Source organism: Zalophus californianus, chromosome 7, assembly GCF_009762305.2.
Source record: "Zalophus californianus isolate mZalCal1 chromosome 7, mZalCal1.pri.v2, whole genome shotgun sequence".
NCBI classification, from domain to species: Eukaryota; Metazoa; Chordata; class Mammalia; order Carnivora; family Otariidae; genus Zalophus; species Zalophus californianus.
The window spans coordinates 91,148,171-91,169,068 of NC_045601.1; the positions used below are offsets into that span (position 1 = coordinate 91,148,171).

General features: G+C 36.1%; 1 protein-coding gene across 1 annotated transcript in view; it reads left to right on the plus strand.

The window, feature by feature from the left end:
- The window catches only part of EYS (eyes shut homolog), a 1,577,782-nt gene that overhangs the window by 978,353 nt on the left and 578,531 nt on the right, over positions 1-20,898 (plus strand). The window contains 1 exon segment of the mRNA XM_027604057.2: positions 19,359-19,509. Within this exon segment, the coding sequence (XP_027459858.2) occupies positions 19,359-19,509 (151 nt within the window).

The following is a 20,898-nucleotide window of genomic DNA, read 5'->3' on the forward strand; positions in this document are numbered from 1 at the left end:
CCCTCTGCTTGTGCTCTGTCAAATAAATAAAATCTTTAAAAAAAAAAATGTCTTTCCTATTACATTACTTAGCCCATTGTTTTATCAATATTATCCTTAGTTCATGCAAATCTGTTATTTGGTAAATGTATTTCTTTTATTCACAACTATGTATCATTTAAATCTAACTTTAGTCTAGAAAAACAAAAATTATTTTGTATAATATATAAATATGATTATGGGCTTATCCATTTTCTGATCCAGAATTAAACAATAAATTCAGAGCAACTAGAATACTAATACTTTGAAGACAGGAGAATACAACTGCATACAGAGCATAAAATGGGGGGGGTAGTAAGGCAAGAGAGTTACAGGTTAAAAATACTTCCAGAGAAAAGAGTGAGTTTAAGATTATCTAACCTGGAGTGAAAGAGAGAAACAAACTTCCAATTTAACAACAATCTGAACAAACAAAATGTTATGGATTAGCTGTGTCCCCCCAAAAATCCCTATATTGAAGTCCTAACCCTGAGTACATTAGAATGTGATTTTATCTGGAAATACAGTCTTTATAGAAGTAATTACAGTTCAGTGCAGTTATATGGGCCCTAATCAAATATGACTGATGTCCTTACTAGAAGAGGAAGAGACACCAGAAATGTGTGCGCACAGAGAAAAGGCCATGTGAGGTGAGAATACAGGGAAAAAGCATCCAAGGCAGACCAAAGAGTGGGCTCTCAGGGTAAAACAAACATGCTAACACCTTGATCTTGGGTTCTCAGCCCTTAACATCTCTGAGAAAATAATTTTTGTTTGTTTGTTTAAGCCCCTCAGTCAGTGGTATTTTGTTAGGGCAGACCTAGGAGACTAAAACACCAAACAAAACCAATCAACCAAACAAAAAAACTAGCATTTATAGAGTGTCTGACTTTTTTTCTAATTGCTCAAGTTTTCTATTTGACAATTGAGAGATGTTGGATTGATACACATTTTTACCATCAAACTTACTTATACATTGCATTTATGGATATGGAAATGGAGTATCAAAAAAGTTAAGTCGTCTTGCCCATTTCTCTAATCCTGTTTTCCTGCCAACATTACCACACACATGATTAGGTGCTCTAACACCCCCAGGTTTTCTTTCAATTTACCCAAGTCCCTCCTTCTGCCCCTTCGGGGCTTTTGCATATGATGTTCCCTCTGCCTAGCACATTCTTACTTAATTCTGCTGATCTACTGATAGCTACTTATTTTTCATATTCCATCTCAAATCTTACTTCCTTGAGAATGTGTTCCCTGACATCTCAGTTTAAATCAGCCCCCAACTCCTTTAAGCATTTTGATGCTTACTATATATCATCCTCTCTCTTGAGATTTGAATTACAAAAGATGGCACTAATGCTGTTGTGTCAATCTTGTATCCTAGCGTAGACTGTCTTGCCTGACACGTAATAATATTGAAAAATACCTGCATGACAAATTAAGAGTAAATGTCTCCTAGATAATAAGTGACAAAGCTGACAGTCAAAAAGAATTCTTTCTGACTCCAAAGTCCATGCTTTTCCTCTTTCTTCTTAAAAATATGTGTATACATATTTTGTATACATATATATTACATTTATATTTTTATTTGTATATTAAGCAATTTAGAAAAGGACCAGAGAACAGAAGTAACATAGCATTTCTAAAATGAAATTCAAATGAACAAACAACATATGTGGTATCACATAGCTACAGTGCCTCATTTTCTCTCCCCCTTCCCAAATAAAAGATGTGCAATACAGCAGAATAATCTAGAATCCCCAGTGACATTTCCTAAGGCTTTATGAGTAATTGTGGAATGGCAACTATATTAAACTGAAAAGGCCCACCAATATGTTGAGCTTTGTGGAACTTAACTTCTGTAACTAATCTGACAAGGGACTTACTCTCTAAATTCTCATAATGAAATTGTTAGCACTCTTTGAAAGTGTGATTGCTGACCAACCCCATCAGAGAATGTTAGGTATACACTTGCATTGTAAGGCATACAATGAAACTTCTAGGGCAGATTTTTAGATTTAGGAATGAAAGGAGGTTCTCTGAGGATGATTTCATCACCACGTCACCTTATACATTTCCATTTGCTTTTTGATCCTCCCCTTTTTTCTCTGAATAAACAGACTTCCCCTATCACTTCCACTTCTGATATCTTCTTGAACGATTTTGAAGGCAGTCACAATACAACCAAAGGTTCTCTGAGGGATTGCCCATGGTAGAAATTAAGGTACTACTATGTAAACTCTCTTTAAAACTAACAAGTTGTATTTCACAATTATTCTGCTGGTTTACTTTATCCTTTTAATACTTTAGAAAAATAAAATTTTAAAGAAATATTTTATGAGTATTCAGAAATTATGAATATCACATTTAAAAATTTTGTATATAATTTTGCCTAATATAAGGTCTAAATGTGCACTAAATTGATCTAATTTATGAGGTTTTATTAGTGTTCTTTTTCTAAAGTAGATATTTCATCTCAAGGAATTATGACTTAAATGAATAATTGCTCATAATGATAAAGATAATAATTAGATATATTGTTCCTGATTAATCAGTGATCGTAGTAGCTAATAATCTAATGTCAATTATGTTAGTATTGAGTAGTGTTTTACAGATCCTGAAATATAGTTTAGTTAGATCCATTATAATTAATATAGGATATTAACCTATCACTAATCACTGATATTTAATCTCAATCACAAACACAAAAATATATTTAAAAATCCGTTTATCCAGGGGTACCTGGGTGGCTCAGTTGGTTAAGCATCTTCCTTTGGCTCAGGTCATGATCCCATGGTCCTGGGATCGAGCCCTGCATCAGGCTCCCTGCTCAGGGGAGAGTCTGCTTTTCCCTCTCCCTCTGCCCCTGCTTTGGTTCTCTCTCACACTCACTCTCTCTCTCTCAAATAAATGAAATATTTAAATATATATATATTAAAAAATCCATTTATTCAGTGCAAAGATCTGAAATTTTAGCAGGGAACAGTCTTTCAGAAGAATCATGGCTCAGGTCATGATCTCAGGGTCATGAGATCGAGCCCTGCTTGGGGCTCCATGTGCTCAGGGTGGAGTCTGCTTGAGATTCTCTCTCTCTCTCCCCCTCCGCCCCTCCCCCAGCTCGCACTCTTATCTCTCTCTAAAATAAATAATAAAATCTTTTAAAAAAATTTTTGTCAAGATTCCAGAAGTACGAACCCTGAAAGAAAAATCAACTAGCATAATACCTAGCTTAGAACTAACCAGAAAACAACTCAATTGCATGATATTGTCAATACTAAATTCAGAGCTTTTAACTACTCTTTGCTCAGCTGCCCGTAATTGTTAGAAAATCTCACTATGGCTCAGTGAATGCCAACAGTTACTTTGCCAGTAGAAAGCCCCATGGGCAGAGGGATAATCCTGTCCTAACATGGAGACAAGGGCCAGTATGTGGTCAGGCGGAAGTGGCATCTAAGCACCTGGCAGCTTGTGGGCTTTGTGACCATGACAAGGCTCCTGCCTTAGAATCACACTTGTTAAGGGAACAGTTGATGTATTTCTAGGAACACAATTGATGCTATAAACTAAAATGTAAAATTGATTTTTCTAAGGTCAATAGGCCAATGCCTTAATTTTATTAAAAAATCAAAGATGGACAAATCATAACTCTGCCGATTGAGGGGTTATTTTTTCACTGGAGAGACAAAGCAGTCACATAACAAGAGAAAACACTACATAATTGAATGCAAAAATGAATGGCACACTGTTGATGGTATTAGATGGTGAACAGATCATTAAGACTGCAAATATTAGTAACATTTTAGGTAATAAGTGAAGCTTAAGTAAGCTCTTAATTATGAGCAGCATTTAAATGGATAGACGAGAAACCTTGGCAGGTGGAACAATGAGGAGACTTATCTAAATAGAGCAGAAAATTCCTGTTGTGGAGCTGTCAGTGATACAGATAATTAAATAAAAGCCTGAATTGGAGGGGTGGGTGCTTGAATTCCAAATGAAGACTTTTAGACTTAATTTTTTTTGGCAATGATTTACCATCCAAAATTTTAAATTGAGTTTAACTTAATTTTTTTCAAAGATGTGATGAGGAGTGGAAGCTGGGAGCAATTCCATGTCCCCTGTGGAAACTACCTGAATAAATATTATAGGAATCAAATCCACCTTCATAACAGAAATATCCCCTATTTATTTAATTTCCTTTTAAAAAACCAATTTTTAGAAGAAATTAATAAATTTCTTATAAGCTAAGTGCATATAAAATATCTCTAGACATCAGGGGTAATTTAATCTGATAAGTAATTGTGTATTAACATTAAATATATACATTGATGTCTATCTTTTATTTCTTTTTTTTTTAGATTTTATTTATTTATTTGAGAGAGAGAGAGAGAAACAGCATGAGAGGGGAGAGGGTCAGAGGGAGAAGTAGGCTCCCCGCTGAGCCGGGAGCCCGATGTGGGACTCGATCCCAGGACTCCGGGATCATGACCTGAGCCGAACGCAGTCACTTAACCAACTGAGCCACCCAGGCGCCCTCTATCTTTTATTTCTATTTGTGTGAATAGACAGCTTAGGGGTTTAAATCGTTCCTGAAACTACAGTTATTTTGATTTTATAGTAATTTCTTTATATGTTTATAGCTGATTAAATTAATGATGTTTTCAATGTGAATATGATAAGCAGTTAATAAGGAGAATACACACATGTTCACGTTCTATGGTAAGGTTTGTCACTGCTGATTAAAAATGCTTTCTTAAATATAAGATAGAAATCAGTAATTTCTAAACCATGACTTTTATAATGCTTGAGAATAATCAGAGAGTTAATGTCCAACATAATGAAATTTTACTATTTGCTGCCTTTTTGATTGTTTATTTGTGAGATTGGCCCTCTAGTCTTTGCTAAGACATGTGGAAACTTAGAAATTGTTGCTGTATGGTGATAGGCATGCAAATAATAAGACAGTAGGTCACCCACATCTCTATTATGTTCAGCATAGTTATTTGACCTTTCTTGGCATCTACCCTGAATACCTAAACATAATGAATAGACTTTACGGCACACTAAACTTTTGTTTCAGGTTCTAATTAGTGGCGAGTTGTTAATGATTACTATTATGTGAATATAAATGACAGATATGAGCAATCGCTGCAAGTTTGGGAGAACAATTAAAGGTAGTCAAACACCAGAAGTCTTGAAAAGAGTTCTATATATATTTATAATTATGTAAAAAAATTATGCTACTCATTTGACCTTTAAAGCACCCTGTGTGCTGATTTTAGAGAAAGCATTAAAAAGCCTTGATGGAAAAATTTTACACTGCATGGTATGCTAGGCAAACTGTATCATCAGCAAATGCTAAACAATAATGTTGTAAGACTGTTTTCTTATGTTCAGTCAATTCCTGTTAGATTCAGTCGGACACAATCAGAATAGCATTGCCTCCACTCTAATGAGCCTAAGGGAAAGATATGACTGCTGTTAAAAAGTGTGTCTCTTGAATAAAATAACAATCCTGCTAGATGAAATATTAGAATTGCATTTTCAGCAAAGAAAACATGATGGTCTACATTGTTATAATGGAGGTGTACTTACTTTCATCTTCTTCAGCTTAGCTGCCAGCTCTCTGGAATATGTGTATGAGAAAAGGTAATATGCCATCCTTGTATTCATTTACAGTGAGTAATTTATTTCAGAAATGATAATAGCTTTGAAAACAAAAATAACCCAATGCAGAATTTTAAGTATGAAAGAAAAATTCCCATACTTATCCAAAGGTGAAAGCCTACAGAATTAGTACATAGATAATAGTGTTCTTGATGGTGAGCAGTTTACCCTCTGTGACAATGAATAGAAATTATACAACAATAATAAAAACCATAATAAATTTTAGAGAAGAGCCTCAAATGTGATATGATTATAAATAATTAATTTCCAACCATGATATATGAATCTCTCCCTAATACTTTGAGTTCTTCTGTTTATTTATTCAGATCACAGGTCATGGCAAGTCTATAACTTAGAGTTGATCATCAAAAGCCAATCACAAGCTGGTGCAACCACTCTGGAAAACAGTATGGAGGTTCCTCAAACAGTTGAAAATAGAGCTACCATACAATCCAGCAATTGCACTACTGGGTATTTACCACAAAGATACAAATGTAGGGATCCAAAGGGGTATGTGCACCCCGATGTTATAGCAGCAATGTCCACAATAGCCAAACTGTGGAAAGAGCCAAGATGTCCATCTACAGATGAATGGATAAAGATGTGTATATATATACAATGGATAAAGAAGATGTGGTATATATATACAATGGAATATTATGCAGCTATCAAAAGGAATGAGATCTTGCTATTTGTAACGATGTGGATGGAACTGGAGGGTGTTATGCTGAGTGAAATAAGTCAATCAGAGAAAGACATGTATCATATGACCTCACTGATATGAGGAATTCTTAATCTCAGGAAACAAACTGAGGGTTGCTGGAGTCAGGGGGTGGTGGGAGGGATGTGGTGGCTGGGTGATAGACATTGGGAAGGGTATGTGCTATGGTGAGCGCTGTGAATTGTGCAAGACTGTTGAATCACAGATCTGTACCTCTGAAACAAATAACGCAATATATGTTAAGAAATAGAAGAAGAAGATAGCAGGAGGGAAAGAATGAAGGGGGGAAATCAGAGGGGGAGACGACCCATGAGAGATGATGGACTCTGAAAAACAAACTGAGGGTTCTAGAGGGAAGGAGGGTAGGGGGATGGGTTAGCCTGCTGATGGGTATTAAAGAGGGCACATTCTGCATGGAGCACTGGGTATTATGCACAAACAATGAACCATGGAACACTACATCAAACACTAATGATGTAATGTATGGTGATTAACATAACAATAAAAATTTTTTTAAAAAGCCAATTACTTGATCCATTACTATTCATGCAGAATACCTTTTTAAGGAATTAAATTCCATGTGGCTAACACTAATTAAGAGAGATATGTCTTGAGGTTTTAACAAAAACTATTATCAGATCTAGCTCCAATCAAACAATAAAATTCCATACTCAGTTAACATTAATACTGCTTCACTGATGTGATTATAAGATAATATAAAAGATCTTCCTATACATTGGGTCAAATAATTATCTCTGTACTCAGCCCTGTAGGTACCAAAATCTATATTAGTCAGGACATTACCAGAGAAACAGACCCAGCAGAAGATACATATTACGAGATTTATTTCAAGGAATTGGCCTGATTGTGGGGTCTGACTAGATAAGTACAGAGTCTGAGGGGCAGGCCTGCAGACTGGAAACCTCTGGGTGGGAGCTAATGCTGCAAACCACAGGTACAATTTCTTCTTCAAGGAAACTTAAGTTTTGCTCTTTAAAGCCTTCCAGTTGATTAGATGATACCATATGTGATATGTGAATGTGATACCATTCACATTATGGAAGGTAACCTCCTTTACTTAAAGTCAGCTGCTTGCTACTGGGTATTTACCACAAAGATACAAATGTAGGGATCCGAAGGGGTACGTGCACCCCAATGTTTAATAGCAGCAATGTCCACAATAGCCAAACTGTGGAAAGAGCCAAGATGTCCAATGACAGATGAATGGATAAAGAAGAAGTGGTATATATATACACAATGGAATATTATGCAGCCATAAAAAGGAATGAGAGCTTGCCATTTGCAACGACATGGATGGAACTGGAGGGAGTTATGCTGAGTGAAATAAGTCAATCAGAGAAAGACATGTATCGTATGACCTCACTGATATGAGGAATTCTTAATCTCAGGAAACAAACTGGGTTTGTTTGGGTTACTGGAGTGGTGGGGGGTGGGAGGGATGGGGTGGCTGGGTGATAGACATTGGGGAGGGTATGTGCTATGGTGAGCGCTGTGAATTGTGCAAGACTGTTGAATCACAGATCTGTACTTCTGAAACAAATAATGCAATATATGTTAAGGAAAAAAAAAGATAGCAGGAGGGGAAGAATGAAGGGGAGTAAGTCGGAGGGGGAGACGAACCATGAGAGATGATGGACTTTGAAAAACAAACTGAGGGTTCTAGAGGGGAGGGGGGTGGGGGGATGGGTTAGCCTGGTGATGGGTATTAAAGAGGGCACATTCTGTGTGGAGCACTGGGTGTTATGCACAAACAATGAATCATGGAACACTACATCAAAAACTAATGATGTATGGTGATTAACATAACAATAAAATTTTTAAAAAAGTCAGCTGCTTGTAGATGTTAACCATATCTACAAAATGCCTTCACAGCAATACCTAGATTAGTGTTTGAATAACAGGAGACTATAGCCTACAGCTAAGTTGCTACATAAAACTAACCATCACAGACAGTAAGTTGAGAAAAATTTTTGAAGAAAATTTAGGAATATATAAATATTGAGAAAGCTTATATACTGCAAGTTAACTTCTAGAAATTTTCCTAAGAAAATAAATTGCTGTGTTTATTAAGATATATGAAACAGCCATGTATTATAGTTTTACAGAAAAGGATGAAAAAACTCAAAAAGATTCCTAAATACCCAATGATTGGACATCTTAGAAATAAAGTACAAGCATACAGTTACTGTACATCTGTTAAAATTAATAGTGTGGAATAATATTAACATCATAAATGTTTTTATTATTAAATTAACAAAGAAGGCAAACTCAGTTTATATGTTACATTCTCAACTTTGGGGAACATTTTATCATAATATGAAAGTTTTAAATTGCAATACAATAATAGTTCTGGTAAATGCAGGTTATTGTGCTTTTCCTTTTTTATATTTTCAGCATTTTATGAAATATTTTCTAATAAATATAATTAGAATAAAGTGCATGCTATCTTCAAAATAAAATGCCGTCATTCATTAAGCACCTATTTTATTTCAGACAGTATCTCGTAAAACTGCTCATTATTCAACACATACTATAGTGTTTGCCACATACAAGGCCCTGTCGTAGGTTTGAGGATACAGGAGTAACATAACAAAGGCCTCTCTTTCCTCATGCTGTTGACATTGTAGTGAATGAACTATAATCTCAGTAGAGAATAACATGTTCCACATGCTCAGAGTAGAGAAGCTTAAAGATCTGGTACTGAACTGAGCTCTCATTCTCAACTATAGACAGACAAAGCCTTTAAAACTCAACTTTATTCGTTTCTCTTCCAGCTTTCACCATTTCTCAAAATCTCACATCTGTAATATCTTTTATTCTTCCCCTCTTCCTACCATAATCATCTTAATCACACAGGGGTCAATTTCTGAGTATTTCTACTCTGCATTTGTATGTGGTCTGTGCTGCATAATTTAGAACCATTGTGTATTAATATGTACCGTATGTCACATTTTCCCATTTTTATTCTCTAGTCAGAGCCATAAGAATAAACACCACAGTTGAATATGGACTATGTGCAGATATTTAAATGAAGAAAAAAAGAAAATGTTCTCATTAGAATAAAATATTCTAATTTGTAATATAAATACATATGTATATGTATTTAAGGTTCAGAATTTAATGGAGTAAATTTCAAACATCTTACTGGCTTTATTCAGTGATTCATGAATTACACAGTATTCAATCTAGCAGATAGAAAGGAGCTCTGAAGAGCTATACAAGGCAAGAGATTTTATAGGCAGAAGGGAACAGAGATAAGGAAATTATACTTGGCAAAAAGAAAAGTTTATTTACTTTTCTTATAGGGGATGGCAGGGGATTATCAGGCAGATTACCTAACTAATGTTAATCAGGCAATTCCTAATTGGTTTGGTGACATGGGGGCTTAGCATAAAAATCCATTTTGGGTGTGTTGTCTTCAAAAATTAGATGTTGGATAAATTATAATGAGTTTATGTTGCTTCTGTAGTCAGGAAAAAGAATAGAGAGTATATGTGTGTGTGTGTGTGTGTGTGTGTGTGTGTGTGTATACATATATATATATATAATTTTTTAGTTACCTTTTCAGTTATTATAACCAAAGACCAAATAAATATGTTTGATAGTTTAATGGGTTTCATTTGCTTAATGAAATATGGGAAAGGAGTTCATTAACAGAGTATTAGTGAATAATTATTATTGCTATTTTAGTATCACAAAGCAGTACAAATTGTTTTTCCAAACATTACAATTCAAAGATTGATTGGAGTAAAAGTAGTTGTGCTTTTTATTTTTATCATTTAATGAATAACTTCCTAGAAGCTGTATCCTCCCTAAGATATTTTTAACAGCTCAATTATAAGAAGTAATTAACCCAGAAATCTTCTAGTTTGCTCCTAAATACAGAATCCAAAAATATCAAATGGTTCTAAAAATGTTCAACACATTTTTCTCCCAAGTTCTTTATAAACAGAACAGCATTATCTTTTCAAATATTTTTCAAAACTTTATCAAAGCATTAATATTGTCTGCATTTTATGGCTATACCTCGTCTTAGTTTTATTAACTTTGTATTATGATACAGATAGAAGGAGGATGCAAAAAAATTTCCAAATATTTTTTTAAGAAAAAGTTGCACATGCATCATAGACATGATTTATTTCATTTTTCCTATTCTTTATTCACTATAAAAGTGCCTTAATGTGTGTGTATGTATTCACATATATAGGACAGACTTTCTGGGGTCATGAAAACATTATTAAAATCTACCATATGCTGGGCTATGCAGCCTAAGTGAATAAATTTCAAGGATTAGAAGCAAACAGAATATTCTTTGAATAAGCTTGATTGAGCTGTTATAACATTTTATAATACAAAAATACCAGAAAAGCCCTTTACAATTCTGAATAATTCTTGGACCAAAGAAAAAAATCACAAAAGAAACTAGAAAATATTTTGAATAGATGTGAGAAAGAACATTTTGGACATAGCTAAATTTATCCTTAGAAGTTTACAATCTTGAGAGCATGTATTAAACACCCTAGAAGCAGGGAGAATAAATTAAGCCCAAAGAAAGTGAAGAGAAGAAAATCATAAAAATAAGAGCAGAAGTCAATGGAGTAGAAAACAAACATAGAATGGCAACTATCAACAATGCTGAAAGTGTGTTCTTTGAAATTTTGCCATTCCCTACCAAGATTGATCTGCAAAACAAATAAAATGAGAAAAGGCACAAATGGCCAATATCACAGGAAAGATATCATTAGAGTCCCAATACCAATTATATTATTTTGGCAATAGTATTTGGCATAAATATATTTTATGCAAATATTTTTGATAAATACAAGTATTTTATGCCAATAATTTTGAAAATTCATATTAAATGAAAATGTTTCAAGAAAAAAACACAATTTAATAAAATGGACATGATAATGCATAGATAGCTGCATTGATGAAATACATTGCATCCATACTTAATATCTTCCTCAAAGGAAACTCCAAGTCCAGGTGACTATACTACTGAATTCTACCACATAGTAAAAGGTAGGTATATTATCAATATTACATAAAATTTCTGAAATAACATAAGGACAGCATAATCTTGATACCAAAATTTTATAAGAGCAGCACAAGACAGGAAGTTTGAGGGCACTCTGTTTAACATATATATCCTTTAAAATATAGGAAAGTGGGGGGCGGAGCAAGATGGCAGAGGAGTAGGAGACCTGGATTTCGTCTGGTCTCAGGAATTCAGCTGGATAGGGATCAAACCATTCTGAACACCTACGAACTCAAGAGGAGATCAAAGAGGAGAGTAGCAACAACTCTCTGAACAGAGAAGTGACCACTTTCTGGAAGGTAGAACGTGCGGAGAAGTGAATCTGAGGCGATCGATATTCGGGAGGAGAGACGGCGGCGGAGGGGGCCTCCGTTGGCTACTTCTGGCAAGTGATAGAGCTGAGGAGCACAAAATCGGAACTTTTAGAAGTCGGCTGCGCTGAGGGACGTCGCTGCAGTGGCTAAGCAGGGGGTGGAACCCTCACGGGACAGTGTGGTCTCAGGACCCTCGGAGTCACAGAAAGACCAGGGGTGCCTGAGTGCAGCAGAGCTCCCAGGTATTGGAGCAGGAAAGCCGGCTGCAGAGACGGAGCCGAGGCGCGGGCTCTCAGCTTGGGGTTTCCATAAACTGTGATCCGTGGCCCAGTCGGGCCACTGCTCCTCCAGCAGGGACCCAACAAGCGGCAGAGTTGGGGAGACTCCCCTTCCTCCCCGGGGAGGAGCGGCATGGGAGCGCACCGCAGGGATCTGCTGGGTTTGGAGACTCCACACGGGGTCGGGTGCCAGGGATAGAAACGCTCGATCACAGGCCGGGTGAGCACGGAGTGCGGCCAGAGACCGGGGACACGGGAGTGACTGCTTTTCTCTGGGGGCGCACTGAGGAGCGGGGCCCCGTGTTCTCAGCTCCTCTGGGTGGAGATTGGGAGGCCACCATTTTCACCCTGGTCCTCCAAAGCTGTACCGAGAGCTTGGAGGGAACAAAACTCCTGAGAGCAAACCCGAGCAGCTTGCTTAGCCCGGACCGAGAAGGGCAGGGCAATTCAGCTTCTGGCAAAGACATTTGGAAACCACGGCAACAGGCCCCTCCCCCAGGAGATCTGCACGAACAGCCAGCAAGCCAAGACCAAGTTTACCTATAAAGGAGAACAGGAGAACTCCAGCACTAGGGGAATACTGCAAATAGAATTCATGGCTTTTTTTTTAACATGATTCATTAGTTCATCAAAGTTAATTTTTTTAACTGTTTTTTTTTCTAATTTTTCTTTTTCCCTTTTTCAACCAACATCTTATCAATCCCTTTTTTAAAAAAACATTTTTAATTTTTCATTTTTAGAGTCATATTTTATCCCTTGATAGTAGTTACCCTTATTTTTGGCATATATATATAAGTTGTGCTCTCTTTAAAATTTTGAGATACAGTTTCTTCTAACAGATGAAAATATACCCTAAATCACTAGATTATGGCTTTGTTCTATTCTTCTGCCTGATCCCATTCTCTCCCTTTTTCCTTTTTTTTTTTAAATTTCTTCTTTCTTTTTTCAAACAACTTCTTATCAATTCCTTTTATAAAACCTTTTATAATTTTCATCTTTACAGTCCTCTTCCATGCCTTCATTGTATCAGCCCTTATTTTGTACATATATGTCTTTCTTCCTTTAAAATTTTAGGAGGCACTTTTTTCTAACAGACCAAAATACGCCCAAAATCTAGTGTGTGGCACTGATCTATGCACTAGCCTGATCATATTTGATCATATTCTGCTTTTTGTGTATTGTTCTGTTTTTGTTTTTATTTTTTTATCTCTTTTTTCTCTTTCTTTTTTCTTTCTTTCCCTTTCTTTTCCCCTGGTGTTAAGTCGTTTCTGATTTGTATACAGTATATTTGCTGGGGACGTTGCTAACCTGTTAGCTTTTTGTTCTGCCATTCATCTATTCTCCTCTGGACAAAATGACAAGACGAAAAAATCACCTCAGCAAAAAGAACAAGAGGTAATACCGTCAGCCAGGGACCTACTCAATACTCACATTAGTACGATGTCGGACCTAGAGTTCAGAATCATGACTTTAAAGATACTAGCTGGGCTTGAAAAAAGCGTGGAAGTTATTAGAGAAACCCTTTCTGGAGAAATAAAAGAACTAAAATCTAACTAAGTCCAAATCAAAAAGGCTATTAATGAGGTGCAATCAAAAATGGGGGCACTAACTGCTACGATAAATGAGGCAGAAGAGAGAATCAGCAATATAGAAGACCAAATGATGGAAAATAAAGAGACTGAGAAAAAGAGATAACTACAGGATCACGAGGGCAGAATTCGAGAGTTAATTGATACGATAAGATGAAACAACATTAGAATAACTGGGATCCAAGAAGAAGAAGAAAGAGAGAGAGGGGCAGAAAGAATATTGGAGCAAATAATAGCAGAGAACTTCCCTAATGTGAGGAAGGAAACAGTCATCAAAATCCAGGAGGCACAGAGACGCCCTCTCAAAATCAATAAAAAGAGGTCAACACCCCGACATCTAATAGTAAAATTTACGAGTCTCAGAGACAAAGAGAAAATCCTGAAAGCAGCTCGGGAGAAGACATATGTAACCTACAATGGTAGAAATATTAGATTGGCAACAGACCTATCCACAGAGACCTGGCAGGCCAGAAAGGACTGGCAAGATATCTTCAGACGACTAAACGAGAAAAATATGCCGCCAAGAATACTATATCCAGCTAGGCTGTCATTGAAAATAGAAGGAGAGATCAAAAGCTTCCAGGACAAACAAAAACTAAAGGAATTTGCAAACACAAAACCAGCCCTACAAGAAATATTGAAAGGGGTCCTCTAAGCAAAGAGAGAGCCTAAAAGCAGCATAGATCAGAAAGGAACACAGACAATATACAGTAACAGTCACCTTGCAGGCAATACAATGGCACTAAATTCGTACCTTTCAAAGGTTACCCTGAATGTAAATGGGTTAATGCCCCAATCAAAAGACACAGGCTATCAGATTGGATTAAAAAACAAGACCCATCAATATGCTGTCTGCAAGAGACTCATTTTAGACCCAAAGACACCCCCAGATTGAAAGTGAGGGGGTGGAAAATCCTTTACTATGCTAATGGACACCAAAAGAAAGCTGGGGTGGCAAGCTTTATATCAGACAAATTAGATTTTAAAACAAAGACTGTAATAAGAGATGAGGAAGTACACTATATCCTACTTAAAGGGTCTATCAAACAAGAAGATCTAACAATCGTAAATATCTATGCCCCTAACATGGGAGCATCCAATTATATAAGGCAATTAATAACAAAAGCGAAGAAACACATTGACAACAATACAATAATAGTGGCAGACATTAACACCCCCCTGACTGAAATGGACAGATCATCTAAGCAAAAGATCAACAAGGAAATAAAGACTTTAAATGACACACTGGACCAAATGGACTTCACAGACATATTCAGAATATTCCATCCCAAAGCAACGGAATACACATTCTTCTCTAGTGCCCATGGAACATTCTCCAGAATTGATCACAACCTAGGTCACAAATCAGGACTCAAACGGTACCAAAAGATTGGTATCAATCCCTGCATATTTTCAGACCACAATGCTTTGAAACTAGAACTCAATCACAAGAGGAAAGTCAGAAAGAACTCAAATACATGGAGGCTAAAGAGCATCCTACCAAAGAATGAATGGGTCAACCAGGAAATTAAAGAAGAATTAAAAAAATTCATGGAAACCAATGAAAATGAAAACACAACTGTTCAAAATCTTTGGGATACAACAAAGGAAGTCTGGAGAGGAAAGTATATAGTAATACAAGCCTTTCTCAAGAAACAAGAAAGGTCTCAAATACACAACCTAACCCTACACCTGAAGGAGCTGGAGAAAGAACAGCAAATAAAGCCTAAACCCAGCAGAAGAAGAGAAATAATAAAGATCAGAGCAGAAATCAATGAAATAGAAACCAAAAGAACAGTAGAACAGATCAGCCAAACCTAGAGCTGGTTCTCTGAAAGAATTAACAAGACTGATAAACCCCTGGCCAGACTTATCAAAAAGAAAAGAGAAATGACCCAAATCAACGAAATCATGAATGAAAGAGGAGAGATCACAACCAACACCAAAGAAATACAAACAATTATAAGAACATATTATGAGCAACTCTATGCCAGCAAGTTAGATAACCTGGAAGAAACGGGTCCATTCCTAGAGATGTATCAACTACCAAAATTGAACCAGGAAGAAATAGAAAACGTGAACAGACCTATAACCACTAAGGAAATTGAAGCAGTCATCAGAAATCTCCCAAAAAACAAAAGCCCAGGGCCAAATGGCTTCCCAGGGGAATTCTATGAAACATTTAAAGAATAATTAATACCTATTCTGAAACTGTTCCAAAAAATAGAAATGGAAGGAAAACTTCCAACCTCATTTCATGAGGCCAGCATTAACTTGATCCCAAAACCAGACAAAGACCCTATCAAAAAGGAGAATGACAGACCAATATCCTTGATGAACATGGATGCAAAAATTCTCACCAAAATACTAGCCAATAGGATCCAACAGTACATTAAAAGGATTATTCACCATGACCAAGTGGGGTTTATCCCTGGGCTGCAAGGTTGGTTCAACATCCACAAATCAATCAACGTGATACAATACATTAACAAAAGAAAGAACAAGAATCATATGATGCTCTCAATAGATGCAGAAAAAGCATTTGACAAAGTACAGCATCTTTTCTTGATCAAAACTCTTCAGAGTATAGGGATAGAGGTACATACCTCAATATCATAAAAGCCATCTATGAAAAACCTACAGCAAATTTCATTCTCAATGGGGAAAAGCTGAGAGCTTTTCCCCTAAGGTCAGGAACGTGGCAGGGATGTCCACTCTCACCACTGCTATTCAACATAGTATTAGAAGTCCTAGCCACAGCAATCAGACAACAAAAAGAAATCAAGGCATCCAAATCGGCAAAGAGGAAGTCAAGCTCTCACTCCTTGCAGATGATATGATACTATATGTGGAAAACCCAAAAGACTCCACCCCAAAACTCCTAGAACTCATACAGGAATTCAGTCAAGTAGCAGGATATAAAATCAATGCACAGAACTCAGTGGCATTCCTATACACCAACAGCAAGACAGAAGAGAGACAAATCAAGGAGTCGATCTCATTTACAATTGCACCCCAAATCATAAGATACCTAGGAATAAATTTAACCAAAGAGGCAAAGGATTTGTACTCAGAAAACTATAAAATACTCAGGAAAGGAATTGAAATGGAACAAATAACCCTAAAATTTGTATGGAACCAGAAGAGACCCCGAATAGCCAGAGGAATCTTGAAAAAGAAAAGCAAAGCTGGCGGCATCATAATTCCGGACTTCCAGCTCTATTACAAAGCTGCCATCATCAAGACATTATGGTACTGGCACAAAAACAGACACATAGATCAGTGGAACAGAATAGAGAGCCCAGAAATGGACCCTCAACTCTATGGTCAATTTATCTTTGGCAAAGCAGGAAAGAATGTCCAATGGAAAAAAGACAGTCTCTTCCACAAATGGTGTTGGGAAAATTGGACAGCCACATGCAGAAGAATGAAACTGGACCATTTCCTTACACCACACACAAAAATAGACTCCAAATGGTTGAAAGACCTAAACGTGAGACAGGAGTCCATCCAAATCCTAAAGGAGAACACAGGCAACAACCTCTTCGACCTCAGCCACAGCAACTTCTTCCTAGAAACATTGCCAAAGGCAAGGGAAGCCAGGGCAAAAATGAACTATTGGGATTTCATCAAGATAAAAAGCTTTTGCACAGCAAAAGCTGATATGTCATTTGCATTTGCAAATGACATATCAGATAAAGGGCTAGTATCCAAAATCTATAAAGAACTTATCAAACTCAACACCCAAAGAACAAATGATCCAATCAAGAAATGGGCAGAAGACATGAACAGACATTTTTCCAAAGACATCCAAATGGGCCAACAGACACATGAAAAAGTGCTCAACATCGCTTGGCATCAGGGAAATCCAAATCAAAACCTCAATGAGATACCACCTCACACCCGTCAGAATGGCTAAAATTAACAAGTCAGGAAATGACAGATCTTGGCGGGGATGCGGAGAAAGGGGAACCCTCCTACACTATTGGTGGGAATGCAAGCTGGTGCAACCACTCTGGAAAACAGTATGGAGGTTCCTCAAACAGTTGAAAATAGAGCTACCATACAATCCAGCAATTGCACTATTGGGTATTTACCACAAAGATACAAATGTAGGGACCCGAAGGGGTACGTGCACCCCAATGTTTATAGCAGCAAGGTCCACAATAGCCAAACTGTGGAAAGAGCCAAGATGTCCATCGACAGATGAATGGATAAAGAAGAGGTGGTATATATACACAATGGAATATTATGCAGCCATCAAAAGGAATGAGATCTTGCCATTTGCAACGACGTGGATGGAACTGGAGGGTGTTATGCTGAGTGGAATAAGCCAATCAGAGAAAGACGTGTATCATATGACCTCACTGATATGAGGAATTCTTAATCTCAGGAAACAAACTGAGGGTTGCTGGAGTGGTGGGGGTTGGGAGGGATGGGTGGCTGGGTGATAGACATTGGGGAGGGTATGTGCTATGGTGAGCGCTGTGAATTGTGCAAGACTGTTGAATCACATATCTGTACTTCTGCAACAAATAATGCAACATATGTTAAGAAAAAAGGAAAAGAAGAAGATAGCAGGAGGGGAAGAATGAACGGAGTAAGTCGGACGGGGAGACGAACCATGAGAGACGATGGACTCTGAAAAACAAACTGAGGGTTCTAGAGGGAGGGTAGGGGGATGGGTTAGCCTGGTGATGGGTATTAAAGGGGGCACATTCTGCGTGGAGCACTGGGTGTTATGCACAAACAATGAATCATGGAACACTACATCAAAAACTAATGATGTAATATATGGTGATTAACATAACAATAAAAAATTAAAAAATAAAATATAGAAAGTGAAATCTGTGTTATATAAAATCAGCATATGTATTAAGGAAAGCATGTATTGAATGGAGCACTTGGTGTTATACGGAAACAATGAATCATGGAACACTACATCAAAAACTAATGATATATGGTGATTAACATAACAATAAAATAAAATTAAAAAATAAAAAATAAAAAAAAATTTTAAATCAGCATATGTTACGACCAAGTACACTTATTTCAGGAATGCGTTCAAACATTCAATAAACAGTGAACCTACATAATTCACAATAAAGAAAAAAGAGAAGTTTCATTTGATAATCTCATTCAAAAAGCTGAACAAAGTAAGAGGATTTATTCTACAAATATCTGGATTTAATAAAAAGTTTCAGTATTTCAGGCAGTTTGATACTGGTGCAGGGGTAGAAATAATGGACCAATAAAACAGAGTGCCTAGAAACATACACACACACACATACACTCTCTCTCTTACAGGCAAAGGTATATTGTACACAAGATAACCATATTTAAACCTGATTCTTTACAATATTTTTCACTCACAGAGAAAATTTAACAAAGTAAAAAACTGAAGTAGAATGTTACACTCTAATGTCATTTTAGTCATGATGAGAATGATCTGTTTATTATCAGGATTTATTTATTTCATTAAGTGATTGCCTCGATTTGTTTTATCTGTCAAAATTTGGATTTGTATTTACTTAAAACATTAAGGGTTTCTAATTTAGAACAGATTAATCTACTTCTGGCTTTGTTGGTTTTATGGTGAGATAATCTATTTACTTAATCTTTCTTCTTTTGTTAATAGCTTAATTAATTGGTCAGACAAATGTTTATACAACACATGATAAAGCCATAATTTTTTTTCCTAAATGGTTTCAGGCAAGAATTTGATCCATGCAGAGCTGAACTGACTATTCTAGGGAGGACTATAAAAGCAAGTGAATCTATTAATCACATATCTGGAAAACCGTTGCCAAAATCAGGATCTGTCTTTATTGGTGAATTTCCTTATCTTCATGGTGCAAACCAGGTATTTTTGTTGATATTTTAAAATATATTATGGGGGTGTCTAGGTGGCTCAGTTGGTTAAGCGTCCGACTCTTGATCTCAACTCAGGTCTTGACGTCAGGGTCGTGAGTTCAAGCTCTGCATTGGGCTCCACACTGGATGTGGAGTCTACTTAAAAAAATATATAGATAGATGTAGATAATAATATGTAAATAATAAAATGACATAAGATGTCATTTTATGAGAAAGAAATATTGGAAAACTTTAGAAAAGTTTCCTGTTTAGTGGAGCTATCTTCATGGTTTTGAAAAGAAATTTTAAGCAATTCTAACATATGTGACTTCATCTATTCTACCAAAGTATACTCAAAGTTTACCGTTCTCATTACACAGAATTGCTCCGGTGTTAGGTTGTTTTTCTACCTTAACGTTTACATTATATTTTAAACGTTTGCATTATATTTTATGATAATATTAAGCATATGGGCTTTTGTTCACTTCTATGCTAGTGATTTTGCTGGGTTTATGAGTGGGTTGGCTTAAGAACACACCGCAAATCTGATTTGAGAAATGGAACTGGAAGACCATTCCCAGTCTCTACTTCATATGGGGTTATTAAAATGTAAAAACGTTCTCTACAGAGTTTTGTGCATATGCCAAGGCAGTCTCTAAATTTCCATTTAGATAATTAGCTTATTGTCTTCATTATTAACCTATATTTTTGGATAAGAGCTTGCGTGCTGACTTAAATGCTATTGATTATTGGCTCCATTTTATATTACAGAAAATTAGTTTAAAAATTTAAGGTTGCTTGTTAATTGTACCAATAGTTTATTCCTTTTATGAATCTTCTACTGTATTTACCATTGTACTTTACATATTTTAACATACTGTTTTTATTACTGAAAATCTAAAATGCTCTTATTTCAAAGCCCCACAAATATAAATTGGGTATAAATCTCACAATATTATAAATGTTATGACTATTTTATGTAGGCTAAAAAATTTCAAAGCAGATATACATAAAGAACAAAAGTCACTTGCATAGTTGATGTGATATATATGCCTTTAATGAAATAAAGGAATTCTGTCTGTAAGCATGCAGACATTATTTTAAATTTAGTTTTACTCCATTAAACTTTTGTGACTTTTTCTACAGTAATGTACTTCACTTTTTCCTAGATAAACTAGCATATAAGCTCTATAAGAGTAGAAAATGTCTGTTTTGTTTACCTTTTTATATCTCAAGGCAAGGACAGTTTCTGTCACATAGTACCTACTACTATTTACCAGATTGATAAACATCTGGTAAATGTATGATCAATTAAAAAGTGGATGATAGGATTCCAAAAACTTACATAAATTAATGTTTAGTCATTTATATTTGGATTGGTTTATTTCACAACTTTATA